We start from the raw sequence: 17840 nt of genomic DNA, 5'->3' as shown, positions 1-17840 counted from the left end.
GAAAACACAGAGAACATGCCCTATTCTGATAGGCTTGACCAGTCCTCTATGGCCGTAGAGACTGAGACTTCTAACACACACCTGTGCATGCAGCCACAACGTCCTCAAGGATATTCGGCTGCGGCTTCACACTCTGCACAAATCGCAAGCGACTCGCCAAAACTGACTGGCAGCAGTCTCTTGTCCTCCAATGGAGAACAACTGTTACCACACATCAGTATACGAGGCGAGAAATTCGACGCCAGCAGCTCTTCCTCCATGACTAGTACGCCTTTGTCTTCCGGGTCAATACGCAATTCTCTTGAACCGCACCAGCAAAAGTTGATCGCAGGGAGTAGCCGCCCGCAACACATTTGTCAACGTGGATGCGATAAAGTATTCCAGAGTCCCAAAGACTTAGACCGGCACTATACGACCAGAGCACATGCAACAAGTAGCCGTGGGGTGTATGTGTGTCGATGCGGCTATTCTAACGCTCGCAAAGACCACTACTGCAGACATTTGGCCCAAATGTCATGTGTACCTCAACGTCTTCATTTCCAATGCATTTGCTCGGAAGCAGCAAGCGAAGCGGATATTAATGAGCATAGAGCCCACGTGAAATTGTGCAAAGTAGGGAGCCGAGCACGCGGACGACCAAGAAAGACAGCGGTGAAAGGCCAGCGCCTCCGAGTGTGTCAGCCTCCTAGCAAACGATGAAGTCTCTTTCAAGCTAGGACAGCCATACGTCATCAATTTTCGTTCAAATTTACCTAAGATGGAATTCACTTGCAAGTTTGCAAAGAAATTCGGTTGTTGTATTGTGCTTATTGGCAGCTTTCACAAGGTAGCCTTCCCTTTCTGACTTGATGATCTTTGGTACGGCTGTGACTCTAGTCACAGCCTGCCTTTTCTCCCCGGATGTCACAAACATCCTGTTTTTCTTTCCGTCTTATTTGCGTTTGTTTTATTGTTTTTTCTGTCCTAGAGGTGTCGGGTATTTCTTTCGACACAGCGCTTACTACAGAAATCTTGGAGTCTCTTACCAAGGATAGTAGTAGTAAGAGCTACCTTTATATGCTAAGGTTGTCTTCTTTCTGTGCCAGAGAGCGCTACATTCATTATCCAAGTTTACCCTACGCACATGCTTGCTCTGCTGCCGCTGCGTGCAACATTCGTTATTCTATCTCCTACACGCTTCCCCCGTCGCTGTTGAGAAATGATTCGCTTTTTGTCTCTTCGTTGTTGATACGCGTGCTTCTTCTTGTAACACCAGATGAAGCATGCTGGACATTTACTGTACTGGAGTAACGGCACAAATACCAAATTGGAATACTATTTTACGAAGTTATGTTTGCAGGGGTCTTTGGTTCGTTTTATGGCCTTGCGAGTGTGTTTCTACATTCAACATTCAACACTACCTGGTTCAACACTGGTAGTAGTTTGGCTTTCTTTTCTATCTGCTTTGCTCACTCTGTCTTGTATGTGTTTTGATATAGCAGGGTAGGACAATTGAAGAAACATTGTAAAACACTATATGGTTCCGAAGCAGTTCATAAATTGTCAGGAAGATAAGCAACGTGTTAACTGGAGGAATCACCCCACAGAGTTAACGCGCCTCGTTTGCACCATATGAACACAGGTGCTTAAAATTGAGAATTTTGGCGTTCAACTAATTGTGAACATGGAGTTGCTACCATCCATCGCTGAACACTGCCTGTATCTAAGTTATATAATTAGTTGAACATTATAGTATGAGAGTTATTTAGTAGTAAATACTAAATATACCATACACAGAAATTTAAGGTAGCTTGATTTTATTCTAGCGTAATAGGTTATACATAACAATAATGCCAATACTAGGTCAAGTTAATTATTTACCTTGGTGTCAGAGCACGGGTCTATTATTTGGAAGAAACAAAGATAGACAGCCTTCTTTCTGGTCTCTTTTACGATCTAGCAGCGATGACTATAAATAGTGTGGTCAAGAATTGTGAGCATGACTTCGCCAAATTCTCAAACACTCATAATACTCTAGATCTTGTCCCAGCTCTGCCTGATATGTGTAGAGCTATATGTTTCAATCATCTGCAGTGCCTTTGAGTTCTATTCTTTCACTCTTCGGCTTTCCTGCAATCTCACCAAGAGCATCGGAGTTCCGTAAGCATACGTATTCTGGACGCTCGCAGTAAGTCTCATGATACCTAAATTGAGACTCGCACTGCTCCCCTTGCTTGTCATCTGTATAACATCATTTACATTATTCCTGGAATTGACCAGGGCTCTGTTACTTGCGCATTCAGTCGGCGTCCGAAGATCCTCTTGCCTGATGGTATATTTCTTCCGCCGTGCAGAAGATGTAAGATCGATTAGTTCCACACGACTGTTAACAAAACATGCTTTCAACCACAGCCTGAGACCAAAACACCTCTTATTGTTAACCTTTATCCTCCCCAAAGGTTCTGTGTTATACTCGAATACATGGGTAACGGAGATTGTGTTGCAGTTCCATATAGAACTCCGAGGTGCCTCCAGAGTCAACGACTGAGTATCCCTAGCGTGAGTCCATGCCATATCCAGATCATCCGAGTTGTATCCTTTCCATTCCCAGTGGGACGATGCATCCGGTTCATAACGGATCAAGCAACGAGGGCCACTGGACAATAGATAAACGAATCTATACCCTCTGTCGAAAGTGATCCGGTCCTTGGCAGCGGCCAACGTGCTTGGCGCAAAGACCTGGACCCGTTCCAACTTTACGTTTTTCCGGATACAGAGCGCTTTGTTGGAAGTAAATCGCCATACGGGAATCCCTACTCGGGAGCCCAAGTCGCCGTCAAAAAGACATGAGAGGATAGCCACGTCGGAGCATTTTGGGTCTGTTCCCTGAAGCGACAGCGTGATGCTGATGCCTTTGCTGGAAATAAAAGGGTCGCCACCCATAGGAAGTGAAAGTGCTGATATATTGCCACTGTCTTCAAAATAAGCAGGCGAAGGTGCCAGGACGCCAACGCTTCCTGTCGAACAGACCCATTTCGAGGCATCCCAGGCAAAAATTGACTGGTCTTCGGACCCCTTTAATATCTCTTCTTGGAGCCTTATAAATGCTTTGTTCCCTTCCCCATAAAGGAGCGGCATGTTGACATCGAATAAGCCCAGTAGGCAGTAGGCTACGTCTTCTGGCCGAGTTGTCTGTCTCTTCGCCGCCCACGAGATCCTCTGTGCTATACTCGCCCGCTCATACTGACCGTTTAGGAGCATGTTTGTTGGAATGGTGGTCGCTTTTGAGATTCGCTCTGCTAGAGCGGTTCTATTGCCGATATATCTCCAACTTTTGTCGAAGAAGTCAACCTCGTCCGGCGCCAGAAGTTCTTGCAGCGTAAAGCCTCTTTTGAACCACCTTGCCTTGTCAAAGTCACCACCAACCTCATCCGCTGCGGTATTATATTCCACATCACTTAAAAGAGCATAGCAGCATTTTGATTCACGATACCAGTGAAACATGGAGTTGATAGCCTCTGAGAGTTCGGCACTACTCCTCTTGTCGATGCAGCAGGTATCAACCCAGACGTATTCGATTGCCGATGTCGCCCTGGACTTGACAGCTTCACAAAAGTCCAATACCTTCTGCAATCCCGAAGTTTTAATGGGCGGAATGGCGCCCGTAAACTCGTGCAAGGTTAATTCATCGGTGCCCCAAGTATGAGAGAGTGCAATGTAAGGTGGCGGCAGTGACGCCGTGAACTCTTCGAGTTGCAATGTCTTCACATTAATGAGACGCATCGTAGATGGTATGACCCAGATGGCCGTCTCTAGATGATATCCTATTGAAAATGTATCACCATGATTAGGAAGACCGACGTAGGGTACGCTTCGAGACCAATAGCTACCCGTGGTGAAGCCACTTAGTCGTCGACGGGTATATGAAAGATGTTCATTTATGGCCAGAAGACAACCTGTAATTTGTTCGGAGGAAAGAGCCTTGTGGTCAGCCGATTAGAGTTGCTAGCCTCACTATTAAAGTTGGGCTGAAACATTTGGGCACGCAGCTGCATGCAGGTTCCTAGGTTCATGCAGCTCACCAACTTGAGTGATTCAGCCCCGACTTTGAAGATGTCACAAACACCAGGGCAGTGCGGAGCGATCATCAATCCTTTCCAGCCTGTCATAAAGGGAACAGAACCAATATTAGTCACATTATCTCAGCTCAGTCATACATTTCAGCTCCAGTCAACCTATTTGTTCCGTCAACGTGGCCTATTTCAACAATATCCGTGACCCAGTCTCAGACCAGATACGCGCGTACCACTGATGCAGCTCTTCCATCCAGGATGGCATTGGTCCCTTCACTCCCAATACCTTGCCTTGACTTGAGAATAGTAAACTCTTCAGCGTAAGCTCAACTTCGCCACGTGTATGATCCACAACAGCGCCAATGATGAATAGGCCATCACTTCCACGTAAAGCCTGGTTGCGAGGAGAGTCACCGCACCGCACCGTGATCGCCGTGGGAGTCTTTTCCACGACTTCGAAGTGATCGACAATGCATGTGCCCTTTTCATACTTGCTCTCCGATAGCTGTTGCTTGGTCCATAGTTGCGTATTCGTTTCAGGGCCGTAGTATTTCCACTGAAGGTAGCGACGCTGAATTTCGAAGCCTGTGGCTCACTTAGTTGTTGAACGTGGTCTTAAAAGGACGCGCACTTCAAACTTACCATGGCCGGCCCAAACGCCGCGACAGTATTCTAACGCAAGATCGCCGGGGTTCTTAAGAAGCTCAGGTCGGATCTTGTCGAGAGGTATGCGCTTGATGCATACATCCTGGGTTGCTGGGTTTGCCGATGGATTGTACCTCTTGAACAGTTTCGAGCTCCAGATGGCATCCGATGCCGCAATGGGCGAGATGACGGGATTTTTGGCAGCCAAATAAGCTGCGAGACCCGTTGTCCCGATGAGGGATGAGAAGGCGGCTTTGGCAATGAGACCCATGGTTGATACTGACGAAGACGAGTCTTATGCTGTGTTTACTGATGAATCAACGAGAAGCGACAACCTCGCGTCCGATATCCTCCGTTGGTTGGTCCGCAGAGTGTCGCGTGTCGATCAGGTCACTAGTTGATGAACGTCGGGATTTAAGGATTGATTTACCCAGTTTTAACCAATGCTTTGGTCCTTCTATGTGAGAGTTTGGTAGTGGTTGCCTTCAATTGCCTTCGCGATGCTGATGTTCCAAGACGCGTGGGGTTCAATTGGAGTCGCATCGCCTTCGGCTTTTGAGGTGACGGACTTTTCCCGTTTAGCCTTTGGACACTCAAAATTGGGTCCATCATAATCACGGCGAAAAGCTGGAGATGTCAAGCCACCAGTTATTCCCGCAAGCCTGCGTCCCGGGTTGCTCTCTTATCGCCTCGTTGGCTGGCCGTGAGATGATGGTCCATCATTGATGCAAATATTTATAAAAAAAAAATGAAGTAAGTTGAATGATCATCTTGGGCATCACGACTGTTATTTGATCTGCCAAGTTGACAGTAATTGATGACAGTATGGATACTTATTGCGGTTGGCTGGATGTTGCAGACAGCCAGGACTCAACATTGTGATACGATGATAAAAAGCCACTATAGAGCTAACATCTGATGCTACGGCCGGTGGGTTCGCTAAATATCTCACTCCGTCAATAGCGAAACACTGTTGATCGGCAATGGGATGATCGATTCCGTCCCCGCTGGCTGAGAGGTGGTGTTATGCCATACTGCAATTTCCGAGCGATCGCAAACTTGGAAATGCGAAATGCTAAGAAATGTGCTGACATTTTGTTTTAGAGGGGCATACAGGAAGGCCGAAGACTGAAACTCAGGCTATACTCGCCAGATCCTGAGCTGAACTGCTTATTGACACGAACACAGTCGTCTGCCTAGGTGACGTGGAAAACAGTTCTCAACAATTACACCTCTCTGACTATCTTGTTTTTCGAATAAATGCGCCTAAGTCTGCCCAAACCCGGAAAGTAAGCCCGACTCAGCTCGGCACATACTAACTCTTGATCCTCAGTCGGCCCCCCAGAGCAGCAAACCCGGGACGAGGGATTCAGTGGACTAACAAGGCTCGCATAGAGTTTTCGGTCGTACTTCTAAAACTTTAGCGATTCCAGGCAATTGCAAGGCAACATCTGCGTCCTACTTGTCCAAAAAATATTATCAACCCAATGCCGAATCCTTTTCTCATCATCACAGCCCCACCACTGTAGAAGAACAACGACAAGACTCAGTTCTGGCCATTTGACCAAGCTGCCCTTTTGGCACAATGGTAACATATGGGCCTCCATCGCGACGGCCACTTGCTCGTCGAGTTTCGTAGGGAAAGAACAATGTCGCAGAACAGAGTTACACCACATCCATTGAGTCTAGACTTGCACATGTCTCTGCAATACGTTGCAACATTCACGGCAGTTCTGACCATTGTCTGCATGACTTATTAACTAGCCAATGGAATGTTTTGCCCCAGACCCCGCGTCAAGGTCTGTTCGCTCACCTTGCCGGAGAAGCGCCAAAGGCGAATGGTAACAGCTCGCAGGGTGATATCGCTTCATGCACTAGTTTCTCGACTCTTGGCAACTGCCCAAATATCATGTCTGAGTGTAGGGCCGATATTATTGTTGCAGGATCTCACATGTATTAAAACTTGTGAAACTCCATGATTCCGCGGTAGTTACCGCAATTTTGTCTTCGATAGCTTATTGTAATACTAGCCGGCGAAGTCTAGGTGTGTCGATGTCTGCCAACTTCCAAGATGAGGCCGGCAAACTGTCCTGGCAACCCATCAACGAAATACTTTTTGCAACAAGCATATATAGCCCCCAATAGCCAACATGATCTACAAGAATTTCCCCAGAGATCGACAACTAGCTCCACAGAACATCTTTAAACCTTGAACCAAATCAAATAAATCATCATGAAGTTGAGCGTTTCTGCCACTACCTTACTTTGCGCCATCTCTGGTGCCGACGCCTACCGCTCCAACCGTTTTCTAGACGCCCGCGACGCAAAAGCCATCACCGATGTCTTTGCCGCAGTTCAGTCAAACATCGACAGCCTGGATCAGGCTGTCCTGGCATGGACTTGCAATCCCGGCCCAGTCCTTAAGGCCTCTTATACGCTGATTTCCACTATCAAAACTGGCGTGAATACTGTTTCCGCCAGTGCAAACCTCACTTTGTCGGAGTCTCTGTCACTTCTAACGCCTGTGCAGAATCTCAAGACTCATGCGCAAACTCTCGTCAATGATCTCAAGGCAAAGAAGCCTCAGATCCAGACGGATTTTGAATGCGACGTTGTTCGTCAAACTATTTCTGACATGTCGACCAATAGCAAGGGGCTTGTTGATGCCACCATCTCCAAAGTCCCTGCTGCCGCTCAGGACATTGCGAAGAAGCAGGCTCAAGGGATTCTTGACGTCCTAAACGATGCCCAGACGTCGTTCAATACAACCAACTGCGTCAACGCATGAATGGCCCAAATGGACTTGGCATGTATTCGTCGTGATGGTGGCGTTTACTGTGTACCCACGCATGGAATGGAGGTGCCAAATGTTCATCTAGATATTTAGCTTAGTACTCGACTTGGACTGTCAAAGATGGTGCAAACTTCTAATATTACGCTTCAATATCTACCATAATTGGTTCATTACTATTTTTATTAAGGCCTTCGAAGTGTTCCAGATACCTCCGAGAGATAGCATGCCGTTTCGTCAGTTACGCAACCAAGAGCTCAAGAGATCTCTGTGCAAGCTATTGGGGCGGCTTCAACATGCCCATATTTTATATATAGCTAACTTAGTGGATGGTAGATGGTATATCAGTCACGCACACCTCGTAGTCCCTTGCAGGAGACTTGTGGCAAATCCATGGTGCACCAAGAGGAAAAGCTAACGAGCGTAGGTACCAAGGCGAAGGAGACTGGGAGGTTATTCCAACAACACAGGATTTGGCTTAAATATTCGATATGGACTATTTACGTATCATATATTATCTCCTGTTGCTCATCCCCAGCTCCTACTCTCTCGTGGAGAGACCAACTCTCCTACTTGCCTCCGTAAGCCTTGATCCCGCGAGCAAAGTCGTCATCAATTCCCTGAACCAGCTGCTTGGCAACTTCCTGAAAATTTGCTGGCACCTTGGCAATAATTGCAGTGGCAAAAGCTGCCGTCAACTTTCGCAAATCCTTTGTAATCCCCAGAGTAATGGGAGTCACAACAAGGAGTTTGTCAAACTTTGGTTTGACGCTGATAAGTGTGTTGATGCACGAAGTTGCATCCTCAGCCAAATCAGCGGTGGACTGGGCGATAATGAGTGTATCGTCAAAGTTGAGAGGCTGGGAAGCATTGGCAGTCTTGGTTCCGGCCTTGATGGCATTTTCCAAGGTGAGAGACGCCCCAAGGATTGGGATTGCGGCAAACAGATCACCCGAGAAGTTGGCCAAGGTCGAGTTCAAGGCTATCAAGTCCTTGGTAACCGTGAGGAGTGCATTGTTGATGCTGGTGACATCTGCCACAGCTGTCGCAGCGAATAAAGCGACAGGCACAATTGACTTGAGGAGCATCATCTTGACTTGGATCTGTTTTTTCTCAGGTTCAGGAGTTTATGGAGTGCGAGAACGAGTGGTAGTATTATATCGATGTACTACTTAGGGGACGAGTCTACTTTCACTTCATTGTGAGGACATCACAGCTGCATTTATAAGACCAGTGTGGTCTAGGCTTCACAGTTAACCGTTATTCCTTCCATAGAGGGCCAGGACTTCTCTCTGTTGGCATTGATGGCCGGCAAGTGGCATTGGTTACAAGGTGAGCAAATGTTCAACTCCTGACCTTCATGTGTTCAACCCATGTGGATTGACTTGTGTGCCTCGGGTCTCAACATTTTGGCTATTGTGCAATAATTGACGTGCTGTGTACACGGTGAGAGTTAATTCCCAGGTATTCCGTACATTAGAAAAGGTGGTTGACCGATAAAGCATGGTCACAAAATGAAGATGCTCGAGAACAAATGTGTGGCAATGTTACGCTGCATGTGACAGACCATTTTGCGCGAATGGTTGGAGGCTAGTAAGACATTCACCATTCAGCTTCCCAAACAAGGAATTGCACCTGGAATTCTCTGACAGTTTAGGCATAGCTTGGATTTATCGTCACTTATGAAGTCGTGATGCCATCCGTGCATCAGCCCCAACCCGTACCCACGATGCAACTTTGACGTCCAGGCACACATGGATAGTCATGCAACTTCAGACGACACATGTGGGGAAACATGTGCCGAAAACATGTGTCGGCAGAACTACCGTAAAGCTCGGAATAATTGTATTCAATCTTCTAAGAGAGGTTCGTTTCGTATGCTACGAGCGAGCCAGTCCATCTGGAGGCACCATGAAGCATAGGCCGGAATCACTTATAATAACCGTGTCTCCAATACACAAATAATACTCAAACAACTGCAATAGTTTCCAATTACAAGCTCAAGCGGCCTCCTTTTAACAAAAAAGTATTAACTGCTTCGTGTTGTCGCAAATATGAAGGTTACCACTTCCATCACCTTGCTCGGAGTTGCCTCCCTGACGCATGGCTATGTCGTGCCGCGCGATCTCAAGACAGTTGTAGATGTCTTCACCTCAGTCCAGACCAGCATCGACGGCCTTGATACTGTTGTCAAGGCTTGGTCTTCTGATCTTGCTCCGCTTCTGGATGCTTCCAACAAGCTCATTTCCTCCATCACCACCGGTACCAACACGGTCTCGGGGTCTACACCTTTGACGCTCATTGAGACCATCAGAATCATCAAACCGGTTCAATCACTCGAGGCACATGCACAAACCCTTGTTGACGATCTCAAGGGCAAGAAGCAGCAGATCGAACAAGGTGGACTCTGCGGAGTGGTCGGACAGCAGATTGACACCATCAATACGGATAGTCAAGCTCTTACCAAGGCGACCATTTCCAAGGTCCCGCCAGTCGCTCAAGATGTTGCAACTCAGGTTGCACAGGGAATTCTTGATGTTCTTGCGGATGCTAAGAACTCGTTTTCTGAACAGAACTGCAAGGGGAGTGCATAGATAGATGGGTTGGTTGGGCGTGAAGCTGGTGCTGCTATGCCAGGTGATGATGAGGTGGACCATGGACACGTCACAAAATAACAAATATTAAATTCGAGTTGTCACCTCAAAATGCACACCGATTCTTCATAGTGTATGATAATCTTAGCCAATGTAGCGACTCCATTGCCGCTTCGCGGTCGTGGGTGCGCATTCCAGTAATGTGAAGTGCCATTTGCCGCCCTTTGCCATTGACAAAGATGTGGTTGATTTACCGTCTGCTTCGACAAATGACGCCTAAGGTCTACGCAAGTAAGATTCGTTCACTATGATTATGGTTCTGTTTGCCGGAGAGAATACAAAAGTCCATTGAATGACACTCAGCATCACACTGCATCGGGGTAGCTGCACCAGCACCCTAAGACTGAAGCATTTTCATTATTCGCTCAGGCATTAGGCGAAACACGCGTAATAGAACACAATCCTTACGTAGAACCATTGAAAACACGCTACCATCCTGTTCTTGAGATAAACATCGTCCATCGTTGACGCTTTCTTCTAAATTTTGTAGTCCTGCTTCTCTCTAGGGTAGTGCAGTTTACGGAGTTGTGAGGCAACAGACTTGGACAAAAAGCTCCAGGTACAGCTCTATAGATAATGCAACTACAAAATTAAGTTTTTGTTACCGGTATAATTACAATTCTTCCAGCAGACTTGTAGTCGAACCAATGTTGTGTTTCGAGATCATGACGTTGAGAGATGATCAGTGCAACACAGCAAGCGTAACAGGAGGCCTAACAAAGTACCAACTCCTGCATCTGGGATTCCACCTTGGCTATCAAGAATCTGCCTCAGGAAATACGCTCGAATGAATTATACATATGAGTTATGAGAAGTTGGTTTTTTCTCGTTTCTAGCTTTACCTGGTACCTGGGTGTGCCTTTGACCAAGATCACCTCGCGGGTCTTGCTCAACCCGCGAGGCAAGCGAAGATTTTGACATAACACAGACCTATTTGTCATGATGCCCTCGAGGACTCAGAGCTGATAGATCTGATCCCTTGGCTAAAGCGGGCGCAACGTTCTTCCGGTGCATAGGTGGATAATACTATATGTGTTTGCCTGTGTCGTAACTTGATCACATTTGACGTCCGAGCTAGGTTATAGAATGAAAGACAGCATTCAGAGACAGGCTGTGCGGGCCAGAAATTGGGGAAGCAAACACTCTTCGTCACGATTGTCAATGCATACCCTCTGGCTACCTCAAGCTGCTAAGAAGTCCGCCCTGGTTTAAACTCTGTTGGAATAACAGCAGGAAATTTACTTGCAACGAAAACTATTCTTAGAGATTTGCAATGTCTCCGAACGGACAATGGGTGTTGGTTACCATAGGACGCCGGCGGCTTGAGCGCATCGTGAGGACACGGCCACCTAACAGCCCACGAGGTAGATGATGAGCGACAAGATGTACGCGACCAGGTCAAACAGACCATTCCATGTTTTGTGGCGGTGGAACAATTCAGCCGAGCCGTTGGCCATATGGTGTCTAGCCCATGCAAATGCATGTTGGTCACAGAACAGTTGATGGTCAGACAGTAGCAAAGCCTCGTTCGCAGTTCGTCCGGGGTTGGACAACGGCGCTTGCTGTCCGAGCACCCAACAGTGTGACACTGCACAAAAAACTTGGTCATACTTTGACAATGGGTGGAACACTGGATTAAGAAATGCGAGGAACGAAGCAACTACAAAAGTCTGACTTCAGAGTACGGAGTAAAGTCCATCGATATGCCCAGGGCTCATTCGGTGACAGGGTAACAAGATTAACAATTTGCACTCAATATGTCACTCAGATAATCAGGTAACAAGCCAAAGTAGAGCCCATGATCAAACTCGTGCAGGCCGGTTGGCAATATCCAACGCCGAGCTGCATTAGATATGCAATACTGCGTCAATGTTGTGTTGGCCAATTTCCCCTCACCCACTCCTCCCCTGCTCGATTCTCATGTTCCTGCAGGCAACATGTAAAAGGTCACAAGCTGTATTGGCACGGGTTACCGTAATTATCGTGTTCAACTGATACATGTACGTAGACAGCATCTATTATCGAGTGGAACCGGTCGGAAGCAGAGCCGTTGTGACATGCTGTAACTCTCAACTTGAGAGAGAGCAGTCACTTATCGCAATATCTATGAAGATTTCATCGTCCCGACCCTTGCACACTCATGCCAGGGTTCGCCAAGCCACTGAAGGTAGGTGGAGGCTTTTTAGGCAGGTAACGAGCCAACCAGGCAATCGATTTGTTGTGTCAGCGTGGCACGAGTTCGCTGGTGAAGTTCAAAGTAATTCCTCTTCACTCAATTCCCGAATTGCCAATTGACTCGTCAGTTTGCCCGAAAGTTCAGTTCCAAGTTGGGTCTTCGACGACTGTTTCTGCAACGTAAAAGACACAAGACCAAAAATCACTCGCGTTTACGGCAAATTTGATACCCTCTGGGAAGGCTGAGATCGATCCTGTTTTCATGCCAGGGCAGAGTTAGCGCAATCTTCTATACTTGGCTGATTGATCACTTTAGCGCCAATTCAAGGTCAACCTTGCAGCCAAGAACCCGTCAACGCCCTTGCCGCCAACTATCCAGAGGCTTTGCTTTTTGTACGGAGTACTCCATATATTGACGTCAATGGTCTGCCAGAGTCAGAGTTTTCTCAAGGAATCTTCTGCGTAGGAGTGAATCATATGCAGTATTACGCTTTAGCCCGGCTGAGTTTCCGAGACGCTTTAGAACAATCTAACTAATACTGGAACAGGCGCAGACAAAGCGTACCCCAGCCTCAGATCAAGTCATGCTGTGCACAGCCCAATTAGACCCAAGGTTGAGCAAAGCTTTTCTTTGCTATGGGGTTGGCGTCAAAGCCAAGCGGTAGGCAATTCCGGGGAGTCAATCGGAAACCGTTGAGACGCCTTGGCCAAATCCGGATGTTTATTTACGGGATGAAGCAATGTACGTGAAAATCCTGTAAGGCAACTGCCCAATACTGTGTGTCTACTTCAGTTGGGACCGAACAAGATTAGTGTAAAACAAATTAGCAAACGAATGTCATGGTCCCCAAACGGAGGTTTACTAATTACAAGACACCATTCTTGAACCTCCGCTATTTGCTCTGTTGCTCTTGAATTTTATGATCAGGTGCGGCCGGTAGCAAACTAGAATGTAAGCGACCGCTCGGATGGGGCAGGTGTTCGGGCCTCAACCAAGGGATGGTGAGACAATGGGTTGCGGCAACGACGGGGTTCGGTCCGCTGTGATTTTGGAACATTTTAAAATGAATTCGAGCACGTCAACTCTATCCTGGAGGCAGTTAATAGTCTACATCCTGGAAATTTTCTGGTTGTACTTGGAAAGCTCAGGTGAGCAGCCTGATCAGTTTGGGCATGGAGACGATTCTGGAGAACTGCCTTGAATTACATTTGCCTACTCCGTATTTCAGGGCACACTGACGTGGTAATACACATCGGAGCCAACGGCCGCGGGGAGTCTGAGACATTATTGCATTTACCGAGAAACAAGCCGTTTACTGTACTTCTTGTTCTCCCGACAACATAGCTCAAACCGGGGGACAGATGGCACCGTCATAATAACGGCTCGCAGAACGGTCGAAAACGGATATCCTTCCAGGCCGTGCAATGTGATAATGCAAATCCGATAGTACGTTTTAGATGTGATAGCATGCCGAGTACTATTACTACAGTTTTGGCTATTTAGGCCGTGGAAGAGCTAAACTAGCCTCAGGTGCTATAGCGTCCGATGATGCTCGGACGCCACCGTCTCAACATGATGTGTGGCGGATATACTGAACTGGGTAATGGCAGCTCAATGAAGTCATTTACTTTGGAACAAAGCCTGCTTTGGAGAAGTTGAGCCCACTTGGGAGCAGAGTTGATTGAGCTGGTGCGGCCTTGGTGGAGGTAGACCATCATTCATCAGATAATTTGTGTATCCGTAGGGCGCTCAGTTGTGGGTATGGTTCCCTGGCTAGAACGAATACTGAGTTTGTGACAGGGACGGCATCTCAATCGCTTCGCACAGGGGACCCTTGCCAAAGGCTGCCAACCCTAGCGTTTCCCCTCGGCCAGGATGGCCTGTGATGGCAAGTACCTGGTCGTGTGGAGTTGTGAGGTCAGGGGTACCATCAACATGGTCGTGCCAGCAAACCTCCAGTCAGTCAGTTCGTGAATTGCGGCCGATAATTATCGATTCCGTCATTAGATATTCTGATTGCTATGTATTAATATGTGCTATGACCTATGTCTCTCTTAGCAACTAGTTTGGCCACTCACTGTGACCAGACTGAGCACAAACCTAGTCCCCTGATCCACGCACAAGCAACCGAACGATTAGCTTTGATCTGTGAGCCACGGTTGTCTCAGGCTGGGAAGCAACGCATGCCGTTACTTGTGATCGAGCCTGTTGCTCCATGTGAGACAAGCCACCACCAGTAGGTGATCAGCCATCCGGGTTGCGGGCCATTCATGTTGGCTGGGGCGGGAAGCAAGGGCTTGCCGTTCTGCAACTCCACGTCCCCTCTCAAAGTACGGAGTAGAAACTCAAGTTACGGAGCCGGGAAACAAAGGAAAGAGGGAGGTGAGAATGGATGGGCGCCCGGGGGAGTTGCAGCGGGCTCTCGGAACACCCTGCTTGTTCGACAGGAGAAAATAGCATACGCCATTCAGCCAAGGTCAGCCCGTTTTGCTGAAATCGGGCTGCAGTCTCACCCGGCGATTATGCACTCTCCAATACCTCCCTGGCTCTCTGCTTCCCAGGCTTGTTCCCTTCTTTATTATCTCCCCTTCCTCATCTTGCTTTTTTCTTGAACTAAACTGACGCAAGATCCATGTCTACGATATGAGGAACAACAACTCTACTTGAACAGCTTCCAACCGCCTTGGCATTAGGTGAATTAATCATCTCGCATGGCCTGTGCTCCGTATCCTCCACGGCTACGCAAGCGCTAGAAGCCAACGGTGTGAGGAACAAACCTTCATGTCTATTGTGTCTCCGCTGGGACGAGCAGTCAAGCGAGACAAGACATTGGCAAACATCCCATGAGCATTCGGGCCTTGGTTTTGAGCTTTCTTTATATAGCCTGCGCTTAGTCCATTCGGCCAAGTTCTCTCGCTCACCTGCAAACATAGATCGCTCTTTCATCCTATCCAATCACCATGGGATCCGAACTAGGATTGACGGCGGGTTCCAAGGAGGAAATCAACCTCGACAAAGTCGGCATTTGGTGGATAATATGGGCCAGTGTATGGACTTGCGTGCTGCTTTGTGGCATGGCATACTTGATCTATCGGCGCAATACACCTATCCTGCGCATACGAGGCATTGGGCTGTCTCTCGCGGCTGTGGTGTTGCTTCACCTATACTTCTTTTCGGTCCAGTTGGGATACGTTGTTGGGGCCCTGGTCCCAGGTGATTGCGAGTTCTGGATCATGGGAACCTACTTGCCCCTTGGCATTGCCCTTTTCCACGCATCCAACAGTCGGTTCCTCTATGTTGCCAAAGCCCAAAAGAAGTATCTCCACCGCCAAGTTGATGCACCGGTTAGCTCGAGGAGGAACATGGGCATCTATAATCGCTTCAAGAGCCTCAACTATACGACCAAGATGGTGACGGTTGTTGGGTTCGGCATGGGAATCCAGGTTAGTACTGTCGAAATCAACAACCTACAGTCCATCATGAAACATGTTAACATTGTTAAACAGCTGCTCCTCACCGTCCTCATGTGGTTGATTTCTCGCAAATGGCACAGTGGATGGGGCATCCCCGGCACCGAAGTATATGGCACCGAAATGGAGCAAAAGGTAGAAATGGGTCGAGGTTGGGAGTGGTGGCCAGGTATCTTCTGGCAGTTTGTCTGGGCCTGGGTTGTCGCTCCTTGTATCCTTTGGAAATCTCGGAACATTAACGACACCCATGGCTGGAGAATCCAAACCGTTGGTTGTGCTGTTGCTGGGTAAGCATGCTCTCCTGAGTCCCTGACCAACGTTTGTCACCGCAAACATGGCTAATAATAGTTGTTAGATTACACGCAACCCCCATGTGGCTCATTGCTCTTTATGTCCCCGCCATGGAACCTGTCAACAGGTATTTCTTGCCTCCTCAATGGTATGTCCTCATCCTTTATACAGCATAAGGTTCGCCAACTGATCTTTTGTTCACAGGATCTGCATCTCCATTGTTGCCCTTGAAGTTTTGACGGTCTTCTTACCGTGCTGGGAAGTCATGCGTGCCACCAATCTCCGCCAAGAGACTCTTGACTCCATTGCGCAATGGGAGAGTAAGAATAAAGTGACTGGTGGTAGTACCAAGACCGTGAATACGGCATCTACCGCCGTCGACTCGTTGATGAGCGGTCGCAAGTCTAGCAACGGCTCTGTCAAGTCAACTGATTCGCAAGAGAGTATCCTCACCATGAGCGCACTTGAATACGTCTTGGAGCGCAACCCGACTCCTCTGCAAGAATTTTCATCTCTTCGCGACTTTTCTGGCGAAAACATCGCCTTTCTTACCAGTGTGGCCGAATGGAAGGCCTCGTTACCCCAATCAGTTCATTCTGGCGTGGTTAAGAGCACCATAAGGGAGCTTGTGCGTGAGAGATTCAATGGCGCTCTTCGTGTTTACGCCCAATTTATAAGCATCAAGGACGCGGAGTTTCCCATCAACATTTCATCGAATGAGCTCAAAAAATTGGAGGCCGTCTTCGAAGCATCTGCTCGAACATTGTACGGCGACAAGGGTGAAGTTGACCCTGCGACACCCTTCAATTTCCCCATGTCTGTGACCAAATCATCCGATGCGGCGTCATCTAATGTCTCCGAAAAGAGCGGCACACAAGGAACGTCCTGCTCGGACGGTGTTCAATTCTGGGGCGAAGTCCCCGAGGCCTTTGACGAGACTGTATTTGACGATGCGGAGAAGCATATCAAGTACCTTGTTCTCACGAACACGTGGCCCAAGTTTGTCAAAGATCGTCGAACGTCATTTGAGATGGATGACTCTACGGAGAAGGGACGGTCCATTATTAGCTTTGTACGCGGTCGCCGAAGCAGGAGGTGAACCAGAGTTGTGGTTGTGAAGGTATATGCAAAAGCTTGTAAACTTTACTGTAATTACCGTTGGACAAGTACATTCAATGACACCCGTGGCCGGTTTGTATTATTATAGGGTTTCGGTGGACATAGTGACAATATACTCGTTTCTTGGTATCCTATGCTTTTGCCCATGAATTTACCTGGCATTACTTTAACAGAGCTTTCAGTGTTGGCTGTGTGGCTGGTCGTCATGCGAAACGACGTTGGTGATTCGTTTCGACTGGTTACTGCTCGATTCTATTGATCACGAACGGGCCAAGTTTAATCAGTGGTTATTTCTCACACTCGTTTTCATAGGGCTGATTACCTCTTTCACCCTTGACAGTTTTTAAACACAAGTCATGTCCAAGATGACGAATCTTCGGTGGCGGCCGGTAAGTCCGACATGGCATCGGCAACAAGTGGAGTCTGAATCATGTCAAAATTGTCAACGTTTGGGGTCCATCCACGCCTTTCAACCGAAACCGGGGCCGGATTGAGGAGCCCAACGCCATTTTTTAGCGTCAACAACGGCTTGCAAAGCATTTCATATTTAAATACAACTCAGAATCCGTATCCTTTCCAGACACTCATCGATACCAACACCCCTGAACCAACGTTTGACGCCCGGTACACAACCTTATTCAC

The 17840-nt window shown here is 47.8% G+C and overlaps 7 protein-coding genes across 7 annotated transcripts; 4 read left to right on the top strand and 3 right to left on the bottom strand.

The window, feature by feature from the left end:
* Positions 1–15: 15 nt before the first annotated feature.
* On the top strand, positions 16–699 carry VFPPC_18242 (hypothetical protein; the record flags this gene model as incomplete). Its single annotated transcript, XM_022429885.1, has 1 exon — positions 16–699. One exon carries the CDS (start codon positions 16–18, stop codon positions 697–699), a length of 684 nt encoding a protein of 227 aa, XP_022285118.1.
* Positions 700–2085: 1386 nt separating this feature from the next.
* On the bottom strand, positions 2086–3762 carry VFPPC_14819 (ankyrin repeat-containing protein; the record flags this gene model as incomplete). Its single annotated transcript, XM_018292587.1, has 1 exon — positions 2086–3762. The coding sequence occupies one exon, from the start codon at positions 3760–3762 to the stop codon at positions 2086–2088; it is 1677 nt and encodes a 558-aa protein (XP_018138249.1).
* A 474-nt stretch (positions 3763–4236) lies between these two features.
* VFPPC_10752 (FAD linked oxidase) lies at positions 4237–4968 on the bottom strand (the record flags this gene model as incomplete). Its single annotated transcript, XM_018289065.1, has 2 exons — positions 4237–4637; positions 4701–4968. 2 exons carry the CDS (start codon positions 4966–4968, stop codon positions 4237–4239), a joined length of 669 nt encoding a protein of 222 aa, XP_018138248.1.
* Positions 4969–6930: 1962 nt separating this feature from the next.
* VFPPC_10751 (hydrophobic surface binding protein A domain-containing protein) lies at positions 6931–7485 on the top strand (the record flags this gene model as incomplete). The annotated part of the gene is made up of 1 exon (XM_018289064.1): positions 6931–7485. The coding sequence occupies one exon, from the start codon at positions 6931–6933 to the stop codon at positions 7483–7485; it is 555 nt and encodes a 184-aa protein (XP_018138247.1).
* A 572-nt stretch (positions 7486–8057) lies between these two features.
* Positions 8058–8579, bottom strand: VFPPC_10750 (hydrophobic surface binding protein A domain-containing protein; the record flags this gene model as incomplete). Its single annotated transcript, XM_018289063.1, has 1 exon — positions 8058–8579. The coding sequence occupies one exon, from the start codon at positions 8577–8579 to the stop codon at positions 8058–8060; it is 522 nt and encodes a 173-aa protein (XP_018138246.1).
* Positions 8580–9542: 963 nt separating this feature from the next.
* VFPPC_10749 (hydrophobic surface binding protein A domain-containing protein) lies at positions 9543–10082 on the top strand (the record flags this gene model as incomplete). Its single annotated transcript, XM_018289062.1, has 1 exon — positions 9543–10082. The coding sequence occupies one exon, from the start codon at positions 9543–9545 to the stop codon at positions 10080–10082; it is 540 nt and encodes a 179-aa protein (XP_018138245.1).
* Positions 10083–15278: 5196 nt separating this feature from the next.
* VFPPC_10747 (Regulator of G protein signaling superfamily) lies at positions 15279–17178 on the top strand (the record flags this gene model as incomplete). The annotated part of the gene is made up of 4 exons (XM_018289060.1): positions 15279–15761; positions 15825–16075; positions 16144–16227; positions 16284–17178. 4 exons carry the CDS (start codon positions 15279–15281, stop codon positions 17176–17178), a joined length of 1713 nt encoding a protein of 570 aa, XP_018138243.1.
* Between the last annotated feature and the right edge of the window lie 662 nt (positions 17179–17840).

Source organism: Pochonia chlamydosporia, assembly GCF_001653235.2.
Source record: "Pochonia chlamydosporia 170 chromosome Unknown PCv3seq00009, whole genome shotgun sequence".
Taxonomy (NCBI): domain Eukaryota; kingdom Fungi; phylum Ascomycota; class Sordariomycetes; order Hypocreales; family Clavicipitaceae; genus Pochonia; species Pochonia chlamydosporia.
This window is presented reverse-complemented; position numbering and strand designations above follow the sequence as displayed.